The sequence below is a fragment of the Pomacea canaliculata genome, linkage group LG3 (assembly GCF_003073045.1).
Source record: "Pomacea canaliculata isolate SZHN2017 linkage group LG3, ASM307304v1, whole genome shotgun sequence".
In the NCBI taxonomy this organism is placed as follows: domain Eukaryota; kingdom Metazoa; phylum Mollusca; class Gastropoda; order Architaenioglossa; family Ampullariidae; genus Pomacea; species Pomacea canaliculata.
The window spans coordinates 19,822,846-19,845,802 of NC_037592.1; the positions used below are offsets into that span (position 1 = coordinate 19,822,846).

The following is a 22,957-nucleotide window of genomic DNA, read 5'->3' on the forward strand; positions in this document are numbered from 1 at the left end:
TGTGAAGCAAATATGGATCACATATCAAATAGATATGACAAATGGGAAAGAGTAACCAAAATTAGTGGTATTTTCCAGGCATTGTGTACTACAACAAAGCCAGAAAAGATCAGTATTTTACATGTTTTCTTCTATTGTGTTGTTTGGTTAGAGCTAAACTAGAGAAAGTTGTGAAGCAACAACTGTCTCTTCTGGAAGAGATGAAGAATGATATAAAAGACCTTAAAAGGAGGTTTGCGCGGATGGAGGAACGAGACCAGGAAAAGCAAGTGACATGGGAAAAACTGACAGAGGGGTTCCAGTTTCCCTTACAATCTGCAGAAGATTTAAAGCATCTTGAGTGGGATCTGAAGACAGACCCAGAAAAAAGGACATGCATGGTATGTGCTTTATTCTGATTTGTTAGTGGGAGGAGTCAAATCTATTTTTGTGATTCCCTTTAAAGGTTTCCATACCATTTTATTGTATAAAACAAATGACATGTTTAAAGTACTAAAAAGTAATAAAGGCATTGTTATGGTGGCATTGATTAGAGCTGATAATGAATTTTCTGTAACCACTTTTGCTTGGTTGTATGAAACTTCCTGAATGGTTTTCATCCTTTTTTGTTTGTTTGTTTGTTTTTTGTCTTTGATTACTAGTTCTCATATTATGTATTATATTACTCCCACTGGAGGACAACCCTACCTACCTTGGGGTAACCTTCGATAAGAGACTTACATGGAAGCCTCAGACCAAGAAGGTCGAAGCCAGAGCCAAGGTGCGACTTGCAATTATGAAGAAGTTGGCTGGCACGAACTGGGGCGCGGATGACAGAATCCTCAAGAAGCTGTACACCGGAAGGGTCAGACCAGTCCTAGAGTATGGCATGACAGCATGGGGCACAGCAGCAAAATCCAACTTTGAGAAGGTCAGCAAGGTTCAGAACCAAGCAGCCAGACTCACCACTGGAGCCATGAGGTCTACGCCCATACAAGAACTGGAGACAATCACAGGGTTGGAATCACTTGAGGACCGACGTGACACAAAGATGCTCGTCCAAGCCGCCAAGTTCAAGAGACTTCCAAATCACCCCATGAGAAACAGACTGGCTCAGCCGACGAAGGGAAGGTTGAAAAGGGGAAGTTTCATCCACCAGGCTAGGATCCTTGAACAAAAACACCGAGACATCTTGGAACACGACCTCAGAGAGATCCCCCTGTGCCGGACAAACCCAGCATGGAATGAAACTGCTTTCCCCCTGATTCACTGCAGCATCCCTGGTGTCAGCAAGAAAGACTCCCAAGACGCTGTGAAGAAGTCCTGTACTATGGAGTATATCCACAACAACTTCCCACAAGATCAGTGGACTCACGTGTTCACTGACGGGTCAGCTGAACAAGCCGTGAAGAATGGTGGCGCCGGAATTTACATCCGGTACCCAGGAGGAAGAGAAGACCGTCTTTCTCTCGCAACCGGCCTCTACTCCACCAACTTCAAGGCTGAAGCAGTTGCCATTCAGACCGGTGCCACCCACGTGGAAAACAGTCCAGACACCTCCAACAACGTCGTCTTCTTTACGGACGCACTGTCTGTTCTGCAGGCCTTACAGACTGCCAGAGACAAGAAACTGAACGACCTGTCCACTGCTCTCTCCTCCTTATGCGGAGACTGCACAGTCGTCTTACAGTGGATTCCCTCCCACTGTGGGGTTTTTGGCAACGAAGCCGCAGACACTCTTGCCAAGGAAGGATCCACAAAAGAGCAGCAAGACAGGTCCACCACCTACAGTGAAGTCAAAACCATCATCAAGGCCAAACAGCACAACAAGTGGCTGCAGCAGCACCCACGTTTCAACCGAAACGACCCATACTACCTGCTTACAAGAGCTGAGCAGGTCATTATTTTCAGGCTGAGGACAGGCCACAACCGTCTCAATCACCACCTTTACACCAAGCTCCGGATCGGCCAGACAGACCAGTGCCCGTGCCAGACAGGCAGTCAGACAACAGCACATCTACTGCAAGAATGTCCCATGCACGAAGAACTCAGGCACCGCATTTGGACTGATGAGACGCCAGTATTGAGGAAGCTACACGGAAGCCTGGAGGACCTGCGGCGCACAGCATCATTTGTGCAGGAGGCAGGCGTGTCCATTTGAGTGATCGACGAAGAAGAAGAAGAAGTATTATATTACTTCCCATAGCAATTTTTTTCATAAATGACGTTTGTTTATTTTTGTCTGTTTCCAGGAATGCCATTTGGTGATGCATAGGGGATTCACATTAAAGCATGCAGTGAGGGGTATTCTATCTGTGCTATTTTCAACTGAGTTGGCCTGGTCTTACAACTTCAGTGGTCTGGAGGGAAAGAGGGGACTCAAGAACCACTGCTTTATTTTACAAAAAGTTCAGGGTAAGGATTTAAATATTTGACTCTGTGTGTGTGTGTGTGTGTGTGAGCACAGCACTTGAATACATGCCTGTCATAAAATAGGACTGTTTGGATTGTTTCTTAATCTCTTGGTTATGAACCTTAACTTTTGACTCAGATACTAGAAGCAAACAAGAATTTTCATAAGTCGTCAATAAACATGACAGGAAGATTAATCAAGCCTGCAGAACTGTCCCTACCTCATTTCATTGTGATCCAATTACATTGCAAAAATAAAATATGGACACATGTTTATGCAATGTCTAGTCCTTTAATCAGCTGGTTAACACTGTGTAGAAAGGAATTAAAATGACAGTTTATAGACATCTTTACAGTTTCCACGTATTGGGATTGTTTTTAAAATCAGTATTTCCAGAATTTCCCTGCCTTTAGAAATTCTAACTGAAATTCAGATGCAGTTCCACTTGTTGTTCCTTTCTGTTTATAATGCTTTAAATTTTTATGCCACTTTACATATCATTATAATTTGTTTGTACCTTTCTTTATTTCACATTATACTCTGGATTTTAGGGTTAGTGACTTTTAATAGTGATTACTTTTTATGCAGACCTCATATTCTTATATTTGTTCTATTTTTAGATGCTGCAAGAAAAAGTTATCCTTATATAAGCTACGGATGCTGACCTGCATGTGCATATATCAACTCAAAATCATTTATATGTTTACAGTTCTTTTCTAATACCTTCTAAAATACTTGAACATTATTTTGTTTCAAACATGTGCTTGATGGTTTCCTTTTCTTAGTCATAAAAATACAATTAAAAAATTGTCATCTTTTTTAAAAGGTTACAGGCTGCAATCCAACCTGGAACCGTTTCTAATTAATTTTGCAGATTTTATTTATTTTAAGAAATTTCTATTAAAGCTTAAATCACTCCTTTTTGACAGCAATTCACTTCATACTTATTTTTTGATAAATTGTCATAGATCTTTGAACCTTTTCTTTGGGAAAACATAATTAGTGTTAAGGAAACTGCAATTTAATTTTAATGGTTTTGTCAGTGGATACATGTTTTTGCTTCTTCTACAACTCTTAATCAATAACGAATGCTGCATTAACATGTCAAAAGGAAACACCTTTTATGTATACAAATGAGTATCAATGAGACTTACAATGCTTTACAAATTTTGTGTCTATGTTAAATTTTTCAAAAATTACCTTGCTTTTTATCCTTATTTGTGCTAACATGTCTGCTCAATAAATGCCAGTAAATGACAAATCATGTTTGTTTTTTGTAACATTTTGTATTTTTTGTAGACTTTTTTGATTGTTCACTGCAGAACACACTCATTATTAATCCGTTTGATATTATTTATAGGAATTTTGACATGTCTTTATTTAAAAATATGTAAATCAGGAATATGCCAAAATCCTTAAAATAACAATATCTGAAGAAAAATATATCAATAATTCAAGTGGGATATATCTAAGGTCTATCCGAGAAACCATATGGAACCACAAGGGGGAGATAAGGGTAAAACAAACATGGGCGCCCTTATTACTCACTTTTGGCGTGGAGCCCAGGCTGTTTAGCCATATGATCCCCGGATGCTCAGGAGCAGAAGCTCAACTAGTGTCAAGAGAAGTAAGAGAAGGAAGATCTCAGAGCTGAGTATTAGGAAGCCAACCGCCAAGTGAAGAAGTCTGTCAGGGAGAACAAGGGACGCTTCATCCATGAACTGACAGAAGAAGCAGAGACAGCAGCTATACAGGGATACATGAAGGACTAAATGAAAAATTACAAACTCTGTCAGGTAGGAACATTATCCCGAACAGGCCAGTGAAAGACAAAGACGCAAAAACCATAAGAAACGATGTAGAACAAAGAGACCTCTGGATGAAACACTTTGAAGAGATCTTGAATCGATCTTGTCCACCATCTTTACCTGAATTATCACCAGGAACAGAACTTAACGTCAACACGAGCCCTCCCACTAAGGCAGAAATCATCAAAGTTATCAAGAGCATATAAAGTGGCAAAGCAGCATGGATGGCATACCCCCAGAAGAATTAAAGGCAAACCCAGAAACAGCAATAATAATTTTACAGCCTCTTCTACACAAGATCCGGGGACAAGAGCTAGTACCAACAGACTGGAAACTAGGCCACCCTGTCAAGTTACCGAAGAAAGGAGACCTCTCTTAGTGCAACCATTGGCGGGGGTATCATCATTGAGCAGTCTTTTGAGTGGCATTCCTCCCTTTCTATAACTTTTGTGGAGTTTGAGAAGGCATTTGTCAGTGTAGACAGGGACGTCATCTGATCGACTACGGCATTTCCTAAGCTCATAAACATTTTCAGGGGTTGTACGAAGACTCGTCCTGCCAGGTTATTTACAATGGCAAACTCACTAAACCTTTCATAATGAAGACCGGTGTAAGACAAAGTTTAACATTATCACCAACAACCTTCCTTGTGGTCATAGACTGGATTATGCTCAAGACAACCCAAAGCAACAACACCGGTATTCAGTGGACCTTCACCAAATAGAGGACATGAATTGTGAAGATGACATTATTCTCCTATCTCATCGGCAACAACATGCACAAACAAAACTGAGTAAAATAGCAGAGGAAGCAGAGAAGACTGGCGTAAAGGTGAACTAAAGAAAGAAGACCGAAGTGATGAGGATCAACAACAAGCAGGAAATCACAATTCAACTTCGAGGAGAGAACATCCTGGAAACAGACCACTTCATGTATCTGGGGACATTCTCAGCAAGTATGGTGGACCGGACAATGATATCAAAAGCCGCATCAACAAGGCCATTCATGCTTTCAACAGCCTACGCCCATTTTGGAACTCCCTAGCATTATCCTTCCACAGTAAGACCCGCATCTTCAACACCACTGTAAAAGCTGTCCCACTGTATGGTTCTGAAACCCGGAGAGTGACAAACACCATTAATAACAATCTCCAGACCTTTTCCAGCCGATGCCTACACCATATTCTGGGAATAAGATGGCCTGAAAAGATCTCCAACAGCAGCTTTTTTGGATCACATGTTCTTTGTCATCATCGGGCCATCGTGCTGCCGATTCTGTTGTACACCTGCATGTAGGACTAACAGAATAAGGCTGTCCTTTGTTTTGGCCGTGCGACTTCTGAATGTTATTTTGTGTGAATGAATGCAGCTATCTGAAATATCAGTGCATGAGTCTGTTGGTGTTGTTTCGTGCTTTTATATCGAGCTGCCCCTAATTACCATATGGGATAAATAAAATTTTATCTTATCACTGTGTGTAGAAGTAGGCGCACACTCGAATGATGGTCACGTTACGAGGCCCGGTAACGGTACGGTTTTACAGAAGGTTTAATAGGCCATTCACAGTATGAAGGGTGAAAGCGTCCAGGAGTCAATGATGTTCCTGCCAAGCTGCATAAAAGCAGTGGGGAGTCGACAGTAAAGGAACTGATACGTGTCGCAATATTTGGGAGACCAAAGCAGTGATCTAAAGAATGGATGCACTCAATGGTCATACCCCTGTCGAAAAATTACATTTAATACCTGGGCTCCATCTTCGATAGGACACTTTGCTGGGATACCAACACTCAAGCTGCTATGAAAAAATTTTATCAGCGCCTTTTCCTTCTCTGGGAAGTGTAGTCTTTCTCTTTCTTCCACAGATTTCTTTCAGCTATTTATTCATTCCCATATAGAGAGTATGATGTCATTTTCGTTTATCTGCTTTTACAACAGTTTACCAGGGAAGGACAATAGCAGCTTGCGTAATATTGTATGCACCTGCTCCAAAGTTACTAGGACAGCCCAGGGTGAATTTCAGACTCTGTATAATAATCGACTACGGGAGTGCGTAAATAAAATATTTATACATGTAAATACTGAGTTGTGTCTGGAGAAAGTTTCACAAAGAGAAGTAGACAAGGAGAGTGCATATATTTGATTGGAGAACTAAATAATAATAAGTTGATTTATATAGCGCTTTACAAAGTCAGTCTCAAAAGCAAAGAGTTCATTGTGAGCCCTTTGACTGTAGCTACTCTTGTTAAAACTAAAGAAAAACAATAGGATGAATACCATTAGCACATATGCTTTCTACAGCCTTGCTGAACCTTCGTAGCGAAAGTAACATCTTCATAAGTAGAGGTCAGAAGTAAAGCTGTCTGGGTCTTGCTAAAAATAAGATTGTTTTTTCAATTTGATTCGTGACCTCAGTGCTCATGTTGTCTAGTTGAAGCACTTTTTATTGTCTTCTGTTGTCTCCCTTTCACCCTCTGGAATTCCCAGTGCATGTTTATTGTTCTGTCGTATGTACTGTTCAAATTTGTTAATTTTTACCTGCGCATTACACGAGAGGGAACTGCTCTTGGTACCTAATATTTCAGCTTATTCACCTTTTCTTTATAACAAGCTAGTATTGTTTACAGTTTGTAATTCTCTTGTTTAAGGACAAACATTTCTCCATGTGCAATGACAGACACTATATAACAGTTGAGACAGCTAGCAAAGACTCGCCATCTGTAGCTGATGTTGAGGCAGTGGCTATGTCCACAAAATTATTCATTTTTAGAATGCTGAGGTTCGGATGAGTCAGTCGCTGAAGGACTTTTTCGCTGACAGTTCTTCCTGGCCCCTTGCAGCAGTTTGGCTTTCTTAGGTTCCATTGCCTCATTGAATTAAACTGTCCTGACAAATAAGTCGTTGCTTTTCGTTTTGACCCAGCTGTGCTGTCCTCATTCGACATCTCCTTTAGGATTTCTTTTGACACTCTAAAAATAAAATGCTAAAGTGTTAATTGCATTATCATCAGTCATGGCTTCTGCTAAGGCTAAATTCTTTGGGGTCCCAGGGACCCCTTCTTCGGATTTTTAAGGGGTCCCTGTTCTTCGCCCAAATATGAATGGGACCCCATTGACGAAAATTGAAGGGGTCCTCCGAACTTTTAATGCGTACTGCACACAATTTTTTGCGTAAGCAGAAGCCCTGGTCAATCAGTTTATCACACCTTCATTGACTTTAAAAAGGCATTTGACAAAGTCTGGCACGAGAAGCTAAGGCATGTGATGCAAAAATTCAACACCAAAGAAAGTCTCGAAGCGTTATACAATAGGTCGGCGAGAAAAGTACAGCTAAATAGCCAAAAAGGAACTTATTTTCAAACCACAGTAGGCGTGCATCAAGGATGTGCCCTTTCACCGGTGCTGTTTAATATCTTCTTGGAGAACATCATGCTCGAAGCTATCACACTTTCATTTCCATTGGTGGAAGGCCAACCTGCAACCTATGCTTTGCAGACGATATAGATCTGTTAGCAGGCACTAATAAAAAACAAACGGCAAGACCTCGTTAACAGGCTGACAGTTCAAATTCATATGGAATGGAGACCAGCACTGAAAAGAGCAAAGTTGTGGTCAATGGCAGCGGCAAAGCAGAGCTCGAAAAGGTCAACAGCTTCAAGCACTTGGGAGCCACTTCTCCAAGAACTATATATTTTGTTGTTATTATTGTTGCTCTTTTCCCCTCTCTTACTCGTTTTCGTTGGGTTGTCCAAAAGGAAACAAACCCCACAAGAGCCACACTAACAGTGGTGTATATACAAGCTCTGCCCTCTTGCTTCCAGCCTCGGATGTTATTGCACATTTACAGATGATTTCCCAGAAGTGTATGCTGAGTAGCTTCCACGGAAGTGCAGAGTGTGGTAAGAAAATGGTGAAGTAGAAAGGACATCGAATTCGTGAGATGGACACTACTGTCATTTTCCAGATTCAGAGTGTAAGAAACAAAGTATATATAGCAACTGGAAAATAAAATAATAATAATACAGTGTGAACACTAGCGTACATGCACGTCGCACTCAAAATTTGGGTGGAATGCACACATAAACCATACAAGTAAGCACAGACTACAAGCCGAATATTGATATTCCCGCTTATGAGGATAAGGTAAGAGATAAAGAGAAAGACAAAAGAGCAATAAAAATAAAGTTTGAAAATTCAGTTGTTTTGTCATTTGCGCTGTTCATCCCTCTCTCCTTTATATATTCTAGTTTTGTTTGTTTGTGGGGAATACACTGTCCTACTCCTAACCAAGACAGCATGTTCAGATAGAAGTCGTTTCACTTCAACGCTCAGACCCTACGGCAAGTACTAGTAGGGTGAGGAAGATGTTTTATTGCCAAGCAGGCCGGCGGTGCCTGATCTCTACCCCGCCTATTGTCCGGGTAGTAATTGGAGACGACTGACCGCTAGCAGTCCACACCGCGTGTACCCCTACCTTCCCTTGCACGGCCGATACCACTCACTTACCGAAGGAGGGAGGATATCCGCCTAATGCTGACGCATAGTGTTGAAATTTGGGGGCTTAGAAAAAGTAACCCTGGAAAAAAATCACTTTCGCAGTTTCGCTATAAAAGTCTCATAGATGTAACCCTTTATTCTTTAGGTGTGATGTATGGCAAAGTACTCAGACACCTATGCTTGTATATACACATGTAAAGGGCATAGATATCAGTTATACGTCTAGGAAAGTTACCAGCATCGAGATCCTGCAGAACATGCTTACTTTTCACCTTTAAATATTTGTTATTACATGTGGATCTAAACGAAACAAATACGACACAGACGATACAACAGGGACTTGCCTATGTATATAGTTCAAGCAAGTTCAGACAAAATCTTGATTTGAGACGGTGCTGGCAAAGAGAGAGAGGGTGGGGGGGGATAGGATTGAGGGTAAAGCGAACCGAGTCGCGTGGCGGTTTCACTGGGAATGTCATGCCTCCTTTGCCAAACATCAGCTGTCAGCCTATCAAATGGAGTACGGGTGTTTGATTATTCGTTACACTAATGCTGCGCATAAATAAGCTAGATTAGAATAAAGTAAATATATCAAAAGTTAATGACAAAAAATAAACCCAGTCGAAGTCTAGTAGCTTGGTCTGTACTGAATAAAGTTTGTCTTTGTATTGCTTTTTCACCTTTTCCCACACTTTCATATTTTTTGTGTTCATTCCCACTTGCCTCTTGTCCTCTATTTTTGTCTTCCTGTCTACCATACGAGCTGTCTGAAAATTAACGGGATTGGGGTCAAAATTTCTTTCAATTCCGAAGAATAAACTACATGGTGTCTCCTTCAAAATACACCCCCCCCCCCACTCGAGTCTATGCACTTTTCCATCCTTCTCTGCCATGCTTCTATGCACTTCTGGAAAAATTATTCTAGGATACGATCAGCTCCGTTGTTTCTGCGGTCTTAATGGTCTCCGCGCCTTCAAAATGAATGACCCTCTTTTGAGCATAGGCAAAAGAAGAAAGTCACAGGGAGCACGATCAGTTCAATAAGTTCCAGTAAGGCGCTGTTCTCGGCCGGATGCACGGGGCGTTACAGGTGGATTTTTTGTGTGAAGCAGCCTTGATGCACCTGCTCACAACGCCTTGAGCATCTGGCAGTTCCTGGCCAAGAAGAACAGAAGCATGGCAGAGAAGGACAGGAGAGGGCCATGCAGTTTGCTGTTGTTGTTTGGAATTTAAATAAACTGACGCCTTCCCGTTAACTTTCAGACGCACCTCGTATATCCTCATGATCTCCATTATTCTGATGTAAATAGAAGTTTATTTGCTCTATTTTTCAGACGATCTATGAAGAGGCCTATCAAGTTGTAATCACTTCGTTCCTAGACTGCTCACTACCTTGGAGAAAAAGTAGAATTCACCATGCTGTCACTTCTCTTCATGATCTTTCTTACTTCTTTTTCTTTGCGGCATTCTAATCTGTCAGCCAATGCACAAGAACTGATATTTGAAGTGTTGGAAGAAATACCACCCAGTTACCTAGGAAACATTGGTGTAAAAGCCAATTTAACCTCAGTGTTGGGTCAGCAGGAACTCTTGGCTTTGCAATATACCATCGTGGACGTCAGTTCCAGTGCTCATAACCCATTCTCAGTGTCACCGACATCTGGTGATCTGTACACAGAGAAGTCATTAGATCGAGAAGGTCTTTGCGGCACCACTTCGGTGTGTACGGTTCGTTGTGACGTAGCCGTGCAGTCAGCCAGTCCGGAATCAGCCTTTTTCAGAAAATTTTCACTAGTTGTGTACATCTTGGATGCCAACGACAATGCCCCTGCCTTCTCTCAGTCCAGTTTCGTAGTGGAAATATTCTGAACAGACGCCGGTTGAAACTACTTTTGCGCTGCCGACTGCAAATGATGTAGATGTCGATGAGCGACACAAAGTACAAAGGTACACCCTGGAGCCCAAAATCGACACTTTCAATTTAAATGTTTTGGCGTATGAGACATTATCAGGAGAACATCGCTTGTCAGTGTTCCTGAGGATCTCACAGCCTTTGGACAGAGAAGTTAACCAACTGTATAGCTTCTCTTTGATAGCATTTGATGGTGGCAGTCCTATTAAAACAGCGACTTTGCCAATTACTGTCAATGTCCTCGATGAAAACGACAATGAACCAGTTTTTGATCATGCGCAGTACACAAGAGTTCTGACTGAGGGAACTCCCACCGACTCCGTGGCCTTAGTTGTGAATGCTCGAGACCTTGACGAGGGTGACAACGGAAGGATTTCGTTCCACATCTCTGACACGTCAGACACCTCAATAAAGTCTCTGTTCTCCGTGAAAGAAGACACAGGGGTCATAACAGTGATCGGCTTACTGGGGACAAGAGGTGGAAATACTTATGATTTCGAGGTCCTCGCTAGAGATGCAGGCATACCTCAACTGAGTTCAACCTGCAGAGTAATCATAGAGATTCAGGATACCCGCAATGATAAACCAGAAATGGAGGTGAAGCCCCTGTTCAGCCACAGTGGGGCAGCAGTAGTTCCGGAGTCTGCTGCCATCGGTAAGGTGACTGCGCTTTTGACCGTCGTGGACCATGACTCTGATCGCAACGGACTGGTAAATTGCAATTTGGACAACCCACGCTTCTCTTTGCAAACTCTAGAGCTAAACGAGTATAAGATTATCGTTGCACAGCCACTAGATCGAGAAAAAGAAACGAACTACACTGTCGTCATTACCTGTCGCGATGGAGGCAAACCTCCACTGTCTACAGAAAAAGTGCTAAGGATTGAAATAAGCGATAGCAATGACAACCCTCCAGTTTTCAGCTCCAAAAATTACTTTTTCAGCGTTGACGAAAACGAGGTGGTAGGAACGTGGGTTGGAAGTGTCACAGCAACCGATGCAGATTTTGGTGCAAACTCTCGCATCGTGTATAGCATGGAAAACAATGGGGAGACCTTTACCATCGACACTATGCTTGGAGATATTTACACCACCAGATTCCTGGACCGAGAGGACAAGCCCAAGTACGTCTTTATCGCCTACGCCTGGGACAGCAGTCCCAGTCCCCTCACGTCGACGACTACTGTAGTGATAAACGTAGGAGACAAAAATGACCTTCGTCCAGTTTTTGCAAGTAGTAGTTACATATTCCAAGTGCAAGAGCGCACGCCTATTGGTACCGTTATTGGTCATGTGACTGCTACCGATGGGGACATTGGCCTTAATGCACAGGTAGAATATTACATGGTGACGTCAAGGTTAATTCCACGAATGCCCATCGGCGTTAACGCCTCCGGGGTCATCATGGTGTCTGGGGAATTGGACTACGAAGTATCCAGCATGTACACATTCGTGATAGCTGCTGTGGATCTTGGATTATTGCCCCAGAACTCATCAATACACGTTACTGTGAATGTAATAGACAAAAACGACCACAGCCCCGTCATCTCGTTCCCCAATGTGGATAACCCCACCGTCACCATTGCCTTAGACACAGCTCCTGGCTCAGAAGTAGCAAAGATTGTCGCTTATGATCTAGACAGCGGAACGAACGGCGACCTAACCTATACCATCTCTGTCAGAAACGGTAGTAACTTATTTGTTGTAGATCCCCTGACAGGAGTTATCAGCCTCGGTCATCAGATACTTCCAAGTGACATACGGTCGTACGACTTAGTAGTCAACGTCAGAGACAACGGCATTCCGCAGATGACGCAGCAGGCCTTGCTACATATCGAAGTTGTATCTTCTGATGAGGTCAAGCAGATCGATTTAAACATGAAAATTGTCATTGCACTAGTCTGCATTACGCTCGCACTTGCCCTGGCGGTTTTGACGACGCTGTTGCTCATTAGATATTTTGATCGTCAGAGGAAAGCAGCTACCGAAAGACACAAGCATAGCATCATAAACAAGGCAAAATACAATGCGTGTACGGACATGGAGCAGGAGGCCACTGCTGCTAGTACTTTATTTATTCCCCAAAAAGACCAAAACACCCTTGCTTCAGGCGGTATTAACATTACAAAAAAAATTGTTACCTTTGAAAAAGATAAAACTTATGGGGAAGCCAAAGATTGCGAAGAACAAGACATACCGAAGCCACCAGCTAAAAAAGTGAGCAGAGAGACGTTATGGGTGGAATGTACTTCTGCGGGGAATTTTTCAACGTTCAAGCCACCACCTAAACCAAAGATCCTCGAGGAGCAGCAGCAAGTAAGTACCCACTAATGCTTTATGAAACCAAAGATAAAGGGCAACTATCTGTGAGCTACGTCAAGAATTAGCTGTTGTCTTTTAATGTTGCCTCAGCATGCTAAAAGATTTAGTAGAGCAAAGATCTGTATAGACAGTATAGATATTTACATCCAAATCAATGGAAAAAGATACAAACAAATACATCACGTGTAAATGAATGTAATTGCATTTCCAAGATTACAGTCAACGGGAGAGCTGGGGTCAATGCTAATTAAGCATCTCTATATACGTTTGTGACGTCGCAATTATGACCTCATTGTGTGCATCTTAAGTCTTAATTTTTGTTTGTAACATGGGATATAAACTATAACCTACCAAAGGAACTAGATAAACACTGGCTTTGGTCTTTTCGAATGTACAAAGAGGGGTCGCTCCACACAAGCAAACATACAAAAACTTAGTAAAATCCTAGTCAAACAACCTAATTCTTTACGTATTAATAAGACAGACCTTCTTTCGCCAACAAATACGCAGCTCAGAAGAGTGAAGTATCTCTTCTGTTTCCGACTTAGGTTCGCGCTGACCACCCTAGCACGTAATTACAGCGGCAGAGTTCATGCCCGAGTGGCCTAGCGCTGTCCTTTGTTGTGGTGCCAACAGCGTGAACATTGCCAACGCTACGGCCCGACTCAAGGCCTTCGTGTTCGTGTCACAGGTCACAGATACAACTGCACAGCCCTCAGTCATTCCTGTTTGCCGTTAACAGAGGCAGAGCGATGGAAACTTGACCAGTGGACTGTTGGGGGTCTTAGCGTCACTTAAAATTACAGTTTGTAAAACGAGTTTTCTTCAGTTACAATTACCAAGGTCTGTAACATCTCAAACATATTTAAATGTGATTTCGGTTATCACTCCCTGTCAATTACTATCACACCATCGTAGTTTATAAGCTGTTTTGGGCCACCAGTGTTTTCACAGCCTTGTCTCAGCTTACGTGTCTGATCGAGTTACTGAAATACAGAAAAGTCATTAGGTACAGTTAACAAGAGTCAGACGGATGTACAACAAATGCAAAAACAGAAAATATATTGAAGACAAGAATTAAAGATTTAGAGAGAATAGACGTTATGGTAATTATACTGTTGCAAATGCAATGTTCCTGCGTTTTACGACAGACGCAAACACTGGCCCCGGGGAACCGGGCCCGTGGGTGATAAGGTTTTAACTTCTGCTGCCCACGTCAACATAATCTTGCAGGGGGACAATACGTGCAGCAATCAGTCAGTCGCTCTGAAGTTCCAATACCCAACTCGTGAGCCCCTACCAGCTCTTCTCCGAACAAAGGACGCAATGACTTGTGACTTAACGTACAACAATAAAGATTTTATCCAGGCATTCGAAAACATCTACCTGAGGAGGCTGCTCTGGATCTCACACAAAGAACATAGAACCAACAGCTGTGTAAAAAAAACAAGATTGCCACACTTGTATGACACCAGGAACCTTTACTTTTCACAGTCAGGCGATGTAAGATGGTCTTATTTGGCCATATGACCTCACAAAACACTTTGTCGAAAACTATCCTCCAAGGTACTTTGGTGGGTAGCCGAAAGAATTGGGTTACAATGTCAAAGACTGGACTGGTCGCCCTGTACAGGACCTGCTCACAATAAGCAGAGTGGTGGGCCCTGTCAGCTGCCTCGTCTATACCCGTGCTCCCACCAATGTCAGGTGTCGGTTAAGGAATGACTACTGACTTCTCGCCAACTTTGAGCAACTACATTGTCTTCTCCTCCTTGACTTCCCTCCCGTCAGGCTTGATCTCTTTTGCTCAGGACTTACAGGTCCTCTGGGTCGACGTTTGTTTCCAGTGTACCTAGGAGGACTCACTAGTTTGTTTTCAGCTGGTGCTTGTACAACTCACTGCAGTACTCTATCCAGTGAACTAAGACAAATTTGCCATCTGACAGCAGGTGTTCGTGGCTGTCTTTGATCTCCGGCGTTTTCTGGTGGCTCTTATTGAGGAGTGTCCTGAGCACTTGGAAGGCCTTCATGTTATCGCCCCAGGTAATTGATCTCACTGTATTTCTCCTTAATCCAGGCTGCCCTAGCTGCCTTCATGCTTTTCTGAATTTTCCATTTGATCTACCTGTAGAAAGCCGCTGCCTTAGGCCTTTTCAGCTTGTCGCCCTTCAAGGTTCTGCGGTTTCTGCAAAAATCAAGAACTTTTTTATGACCCATGGCAGTTTCTTTACCTTGGGGTGTCCAAACACTTTTTCTACAGGGGTCAACAGCACCTCTTTAATGTGTCCCAAGAGAGCGTTCACATTGCATTCAACAAGGTTCTGGGCGGCGAATTTCCCCCCTACTTGTGCTTTAAAGAATCCAGCAACGTTAGTTTCCCTTAGCTTTTCCAATTCAAAACAGATGCGTGGATTGGTCGATGCAAAGTTTAAAGGATGAGGTTGTGGTCACTGATAATATCCTGTCACAGACATCCCCTTGTATTCGCCTAGTTGATGCTTAACTTAAAGCACCTGGCAGTAAGATGAAGTCCATCTGGTTTTGGGATGACCCATCAGGAGAGTGCCAGGTGATGAGCCACATTTCTTTGTGATAAACAAGGAATTGACAAGGGTCAACCCAATGACTTTGCACAAATTCAAGCCAGAGGCCTCATTCATTTATCTCGCCAAGCCTAAAGGAGCCAACCATGCCGTCCTATTGCCGGTAGGCATCTGGGATGACCTTCGCATTAAACCCCCTCTCTTGGTGAGGATATCTTTCTTTGGTACCTCTCATATTGCTTTCTGCAACTGCTTGTAGAATAGTTCCACCTCCTTGTCCCCATACACTGTGGTGGGTGCGTGCACTTGAATGATGGTCAGATTTTGGAGCTTGGCAGCAGCCCAGATTAGATGCTTGAGATGGGGGAGTGAACTGAGAAGTCCCCAGCACTTGCTTTCGGATAAGGAACTTGACTTGGGCTTTTGTATGGTCTTCTCAACACCAAAGAACAGTTTGTGGCCCTTGAGCATCTACATCTCATCAAACCTGGTCCCACATACCTCAGTCAGTCCAAAATTGTCCCAAAGGTAGCATTTGAGCTTGCAGCTGAGCTCATATATTTCATTACTGTTGTAGAATGTGGACATTCCACGTGCCAGTCGTTGTACCTCATAGCAGTAGAGTTGGGTCAGGTGCAGGCTGGATAGCAGGTTGGGAATCTTAAGTGACATTTAGTTCCTTGGTGGTGGCTGCTTCCCATGTGGCAGGTTCCTTGGCAGAAATGGTGGCTACAGTCGCATACTTTTTACCACCACTACCATCCTGTGGGAGAATCAGAGTAGCTATTAACATCAAATATTACCAAAAGAGCCATACATTCATTGAGAAATATAGATATGCTTAGTGAAAATCATGTTCATTTGCCATTGTGGGTTATGTTCCTCATGCATATGACTTTGCAATATTCGATGTTAATAGCTACTTCTGTCATTGGTGATTGATTTGTCTTTTGGGCCTGGAACAATTTTACCTTTCAGTGTTTGGTTGCAATGGTCTTTCCTGGAACCAAATAGACATAACTGGGGCGATATGACCATGAATCTGTATCCTATATACGTTCATGTGACTGGGGCAAAATGACTGAAGACCTTTTCTTTCAAAACTCTGTACCAGACACACTTTTTACCTCCTGATTAAAATATTCGTCTCAGAGGTAATAAAAAATGTTCTTGCTCAAGCCAACTTTTAAAATTGATGATGCTTCCTGAATTTCTGTCTATTAGCAAAGACTTTCACAGCAGGCTAACAGTAGACAAGCAATGGACGCAGATGTTGTCCACCATGCACGTCGACAGCAAAATGAACTTGTCAGATCACTAAAAAGCACCCGTCCCCCAACATATCAACAGGTCAGTTTCCTTAAAGTGTTACTGTTGAAGACAAGCTTGTTATTTTGATGACTTTGTTTTATTTTCATTCTCTAGTAACATAAGTACTGCTTTAGCAGGCTTCTGCTAAGGGTAAATTCTTTGGGGTCCCAGGGACCCCTTCTTCAGATTTTTAAGGGGTCCCTGTTCTTTGCCCAAATTTGAAGGGGACCCCATTGACGAAAATTGAAGGGGTCCTCCGAACTTTTAATGCGTACTGTACACAATTTTTTGCGTAAGCAGAAGCCCTGCTTTAGTATCACCATTTTATTAAACAAAGCCAAAGTTGAGAATGTACTGTTTTATTCAATTTCGCTTTTTCACTACTAAGGCGAGTAAATTCATAGTAATGAAGGTATGGCCTATTTTTTCAACTTCTATTTAGAGTCCCACTTTAGAACTAAATTTATTGTAATTGTACATTTTTGACTGCTTTTAATCCAACTCATTTTTTCCAGCTTAAATTGATTTATTTAAGGGCCTCTAAACTAACATAGTATAATCTGTTTCTTCTGATATTAATTTCTAGAGCTAAACTTTTGAAGTTTGTTCTGCTCAAGCTGATGGTCTTCTTACGCTAGCATTTTGGAAGGTTCTTTTTTTCAGGCAACTGAACACCCTGATAAGGACGTTGAAGTCTGGAGCAGCTCTTCCACTGAAACCAGTGATAGTGGACATGGTGGGAGTGAACTCGATGTTTCAGTTGTCAAGGTAGAGGACTAAGAAGATAATAAGGCTAGAAATAAGGATATGGAATTATATTATTTCTTTTATAACACAATGCAGCATCAGGTTCTCATTGCCAGCAACATAATTAAACATCACAGAATTAATTTTACACACAACTGTTTTTCTTGACCATAACCGCCTGGCGTTTGACTATTATTTTTCAAAGCACACACTCATTTGTGATACCAGTACAGAGTTTGTCTTTTTCGTCTTCTGATTTGTGTTTCTAGTGTCCAGTGTGCAAGGACCACTCTACTTTGTACTACTTAAAATCATTGTAGGGAACTATTTTCAAACTTTCTAAGGCACAACCTTTTTCCTTTTTCAAACCTCTCTCCTCTCAGAATCCAGAAAAGGAACTGACCATAAGCAGCTAGCTTGTATTACCTGCAACAACATCACTCCATAACAGCATGGCAGCCTACTCAAGCAGCATTAGAGCGAGCCATGTTTTAGATGTGACTAACAGTTAACATTTGTTTTGCAACCTGAAACTTTGAACCAAAATGACTGATTTCTAAGTCAGTTTCTATCGTTTAAGCCCAACTTATGTTTTGGATCATTGTCTTTTTAAGAATCCCAGATTAGCAAATGCACGTGATGAAACCGGTGATAAGTATATTTTTTTACTGATAATAAATTAAAGCCCATTCACATCAAAGTAAATGTCGTATAGGCCTACTTAAATGATTCACCACTTTCACTCAAACACATGATTACACATACACACAAGGACTGATTGCCTCTCTTTCAGCACTTTAATTTTCCTTCCGCCAGTGTGCATTTCTCAGTTCCTCTTTATTTAGGTATTTGTTGAAATGCTTTTATATGATTTTTATCTTCATTGAAAAATCTCACTAAAACAAAACAAAAGATAAAATTTTATAAATTTTTTTTGTTGTTTCATTTTCCATCACAAAGGTTCAAGTGTGAAAGATGACAGTTATAAGGGATTTCTCCCCAGCACACATCTACTTTGATGCCACTTCCGAAGCACGCCTGTTATCAGCTGAGGGATAAATCCTGCATTGAATTTTGTTGCTTGCCTGTCTCACAAACAATTGTGATGCCACAAACAAGCAATGCTGACTAGGACTATATATTTACATCATTATCTAAATACCAACATCAGTGTTAGCATTTAAATCAAGAAGTCTTCAGCCAAGTATTATGATGTGTGCAAATAATCCTTTTATCTTGGACAAGAAGTGCATTTATAAACGCAATATTTGACAACTGGACAATATTCTGACAAATTTTTGATCTGCTCACTTTGTTAAAATTAAATCTATTTGAATTTGATTTTCATTTCAGCAGTTTTGTTTTGATCAGTCCATTTTGAAGCACTTTTTAAAGGCAATACAATAAGATTTTTTTAAAGAATATTTATGGTCCTCTTAGTAAGGTGTGTGATTAACAGTATGCAAGGCTTAAGTGTCCCATATGCGTGGTTGTTGATAAGCAAGTCCCTGAAAAGAGGCTATAAGTACTTACTTTTGCTGATTACCTGAAAGGCAATAGAAAATGCACCATTTTACTGACTGTACTGTTGCTTATGTCAAATGGTCAAATGGAAGACAATGCAATTATAAGACACTGGCATATTAAGGTGTTTATCTTTCTCAAGATCTAAAATGTGACCATTAGAGCTTACAGTACAGCAGAGTGCATTACCTGCTGGGTGAAATGACAGTTTGACAGGAGAAGAGTTACATTTTTAGCTGATAATTTGAAAGGCAATAGAAAGGCATCATTTATAACTGCACAGTTTTTCTTTTGGGGTCTGTAATTATTTTTTACCATGAGGTATCGTTTCTCTGTATTACAATACTGGGTACATTTTTCTGGAACAAAAAATGTTCATTTAAGGGCTCCTGAATTTAATGCATTATTAAAGCTCACCATTTTGTTTACAGGAAAATTTGTATATTTAATGCATCTGACTACTTGACACCACCATTTTGCATTCCTTATTTGTACACAAATGCGGTAAAGTTAGGTTGGTTCACAGTTTACCACTTTCTTAGAACCAAATAACTATTTTAATCACTTTAGCTTTCAAAAATTAGAAACTGGATTTAAAACTACTGACCTTTATATCGTTGTTAAAACTACAAAAACCAGTGAAGTACCACTGTAAAGACATCAACAGACATCAGTTCTAAATCAAATATGAAAGGAACATTTATGATTTTAAGTGTTGACTTGTTTACCTGTAATATACAGATGTAAAATACATATATATGATATAGAGATCTTCAACTTGTACATGTTTCCCATTCCAGTTAAATAAAATTTCATTTATTTTCTAAATCAAATACTTCCATGAACAATAATGAGTAATTTACAATTATTTTGAATTAGATACAATCAGTTTCTGGTTCAATGTTTTATTACTAAAAGTGTTTCAGCTTTTATGGATATTTTTCTTGTTTGTCTTAATTTATAGCCAAACACAGCATAAAACTGCATTTTCAGAATTTTCCTCTCAAAAGCAATACAGATTTTACATATTTGGTAATGTTGCTTAAATCACATTTTGTCAAGTGCTGAATAACAGCAATATTTGTTATGCTATTGATATATTTTTGCTTGTATTCAACCACTTATATTCAAGCGAGCATCCAAGAAATGCTATGGACTTTAATCAAGTGCTCAGAATAAGAGCATACATCTGAAATACTATCTGCAAATTCCCTACCCAATGACTGAAAAATACTGTTTTCCCAAATCTAGGTGAATACCCTAGCTCTTCCATTCTCCAGATACAGACCTACAAATATCACCATTTACAGAAAAAGTTAAATACTCTGCTCTCATATTTGTACGCAGGTATCCCTAATTATAACTTATGGTCCCAGCTTTCCCATTGGCTGAAACTTTTGCAGCTAAAGCATATCCAATTCAAAAGTTTATTTTGTGGGTCTTTTCTGTGCATGAGGATATGTGTAGGTATGTATCAGAACAGAAGGGGGCTAATTGCCCACTTGTGAGGAACAGTATCTTAGACTGGGCTTTATCTAGTCATTACAAAAAATGTAATCCTCACTAGATCTTTAATAAGAAATATTTTCATCAGCTAATAATCCATTGCAAGTAAGCAAATGGTTTAGATATAACCACTCAGATGCTTCCTCATTCCTGCTGTTCTTTATGACATGAAAAAGTACATGTTAAATACAGAAAAGATCAGCTAAAATAGAATAACAAATTTTCAGCCTTTTCCCTATCAGAAGCTTTTTGATTTTCTGTGCCTCATTTAAAACAATATGAAAAATATTGTTTTATATCATATGAAAAGTATCTAGCAGATTCAACCATTTCCCACAATGGTCTATGTACACATGGTAAGTCTTTTATTTGTGCATGTTTATTTGTATGAAACATTTCTGGTGCTCAAATTTTTTGAGTGATTTATATGTGGACTGATGTGAAATCGTATTCACATTTTCTTGTTTTTGTGAATAAGACAGGAGGTGAGATGAGCAGGAGCACTTTCGTTTTTGGTCTTTAATACTGAGTCGTTGTTTACTCACAAAAATGTATGACTAAAAAAAAAAATTTATTGAATTTGGTACTTTGATCACCAGATGGATAAGAAACTGACTAATTAACTAATGTCTATTTTTCAGCATGTGCTTGAAGATGTTTGCATGCACATGCTTTGTGCATAGTATGTAAATAATATGATCACTTAAAAACAATAGCAGTCTGTTAAATTTGTCTGCTGTTAAGTTCTTGTGCAGGTCTGTGCAGATAAGTCTTGCAGTCATATCACATACCACTGGCGAAATGTAAATATTGATTTATATTGCAAAGTGTTTCTTGATACCCATGCAAGTGTCTAATTTTCCTGTATTTTCATTTACTCGGGTTGCTCAGCTCAAACTTCTTTGTATTATATGCAACTTCAAGTTTTGGAAAGTATAAATGGGGGAGTATTATGATAAATCCTAAAATCTGTACTCATGATTAACAAATACCTTTGTTATTTGCAAGTATTGAATGAAAAGGGGTAGTGAGATTAAGACATGATTCCTATCATTAACCAGTCATCTAGTAGGTTTCAAGGAGCATAATAGCATATAATTAGCATATATAAGGCTTAATTTATGAAGAAATTTCCCTCATGAACTAAGGAGTTTCTAGATGTTGCTGTCAAAGTAACTTTTATTATTGCTCCCAGAATGTCAGGATAAGTTTGTTCAAAGCATTTTTTAGTTTTGGATTGTAGAAGTGTTTTGAACAGTTTCAGCAACCTTCTTGTGAGATTAAGGTCGTGTTTAATATTCTGAATAAAAACTACCATTATGTTTTTAATAAATGTTATGGCCACTCTACAATTTACTATGGTAGTCTTTTCCTTTTCTTTATCTGTTAATTTATATAAAACTGCCAAATAGGCTGTGTAGATCTAGTTTTAAGTATATTACAAAGCCAGATTTTTATTCTACATGGGTTTTATTGCTCTATAACAAACCTCAAGATTCGTGTTCAGTTAATCCATTCTTTTGCAATCTAACAATCAGTCATCTTTGTACAGGAAAGTTGAGAAGAAAAAACTATTTTTGTAAGTTTGTATCTGAAGAAAGAAACTGTAATCAAGTTAGCGGTGAATGACTTTTCCAAGACATTTGTTATTTTATTCTTGTTATGTAAAAGATTTCTAATGGTGCACAATTCTCTCACTATACTGTTCCTAGGCAGCCCACACAAACATGTTTCAGCAGGATATCTTACTTTTTGTGGTTTTCTCAATATGTATACAGGTTATGCCATTTACGTGAGGGATGTGTTCCACAGAGAACACACGCAATGTAGAAAAGTCCTCGCTTAGATAATAATAGACACGATCATATCCAAATACATTGATGTATGTTCTAGAATATTAACTACTAGTAAAGAAAAAACAGCAATAATTTTGGCATTACAATCGTGATCTCCAACACTTTAGAAAGAAAGAAAATGGCTTTCTGTCTTGTATTTCTTAAACATCATCTTTTATTCAAGATCTTTTGTTTAAATTACTTATCTTACTAATTGAACTTAGCAACAACAAAAAAAGTAATAACTGTAAAAATCTTGAATATAGTCATTTGACAGGCCCAGGACGAAGTGAATACAAAAAGGTTTTTCAAAAGCACCACAAAATACTTGTTAGTGAGAGGACAAAGACAAACAATTACAGACGCCAACTTCTTTCTATGTATTTTCACCCTGTTAACTTCATTACTGGCTGTATCACCAGCAATAGCAAAACTACCCACAGATAATGCTAAAATTAAACTGACACACAGAAGTCAAAGTTGTTTTACAAAAAGCAAAGGGCTTTATTTCAAATCCATATTGTTTAAACCAGGGATGCCCAACCTACGGCCCGCGAAACTTCTG

General features: G+C 40.1%; 1 protein-coding gene across 1 annotated transcript in view; it reads left to right on the top strand.

Annotated features, from left to right (window-relative positions):
* The window catches only part of LOC112560410 (protocadherin-9-like), a 31,078-nt gene extending 8,121 nt beyond the window's left edge, over window positions 1-22,957 (top strand). Inside the window, 5 exon segments of the mRNA XM_025232254.1 lie at window positions 10,027-10,544; window positions 10,546-12,920; window positions 16,694-16,819; window positions 17,444-17,548; window positions 18,488-22,957. Of these exon segments, the coding sequence (XP_025088039.1) occupies window positions 10,109-10,544; window positions 10,546-12,920; window positions 16,694-16,819; window positions 17,444-17,548; window positions 18,488-18,499 (3,054 nt within the window). The 5' untranslated portion in view covers window positions 10,027-10,108 and the 3' untranslated portion in view covers window positions 18,500-22,957.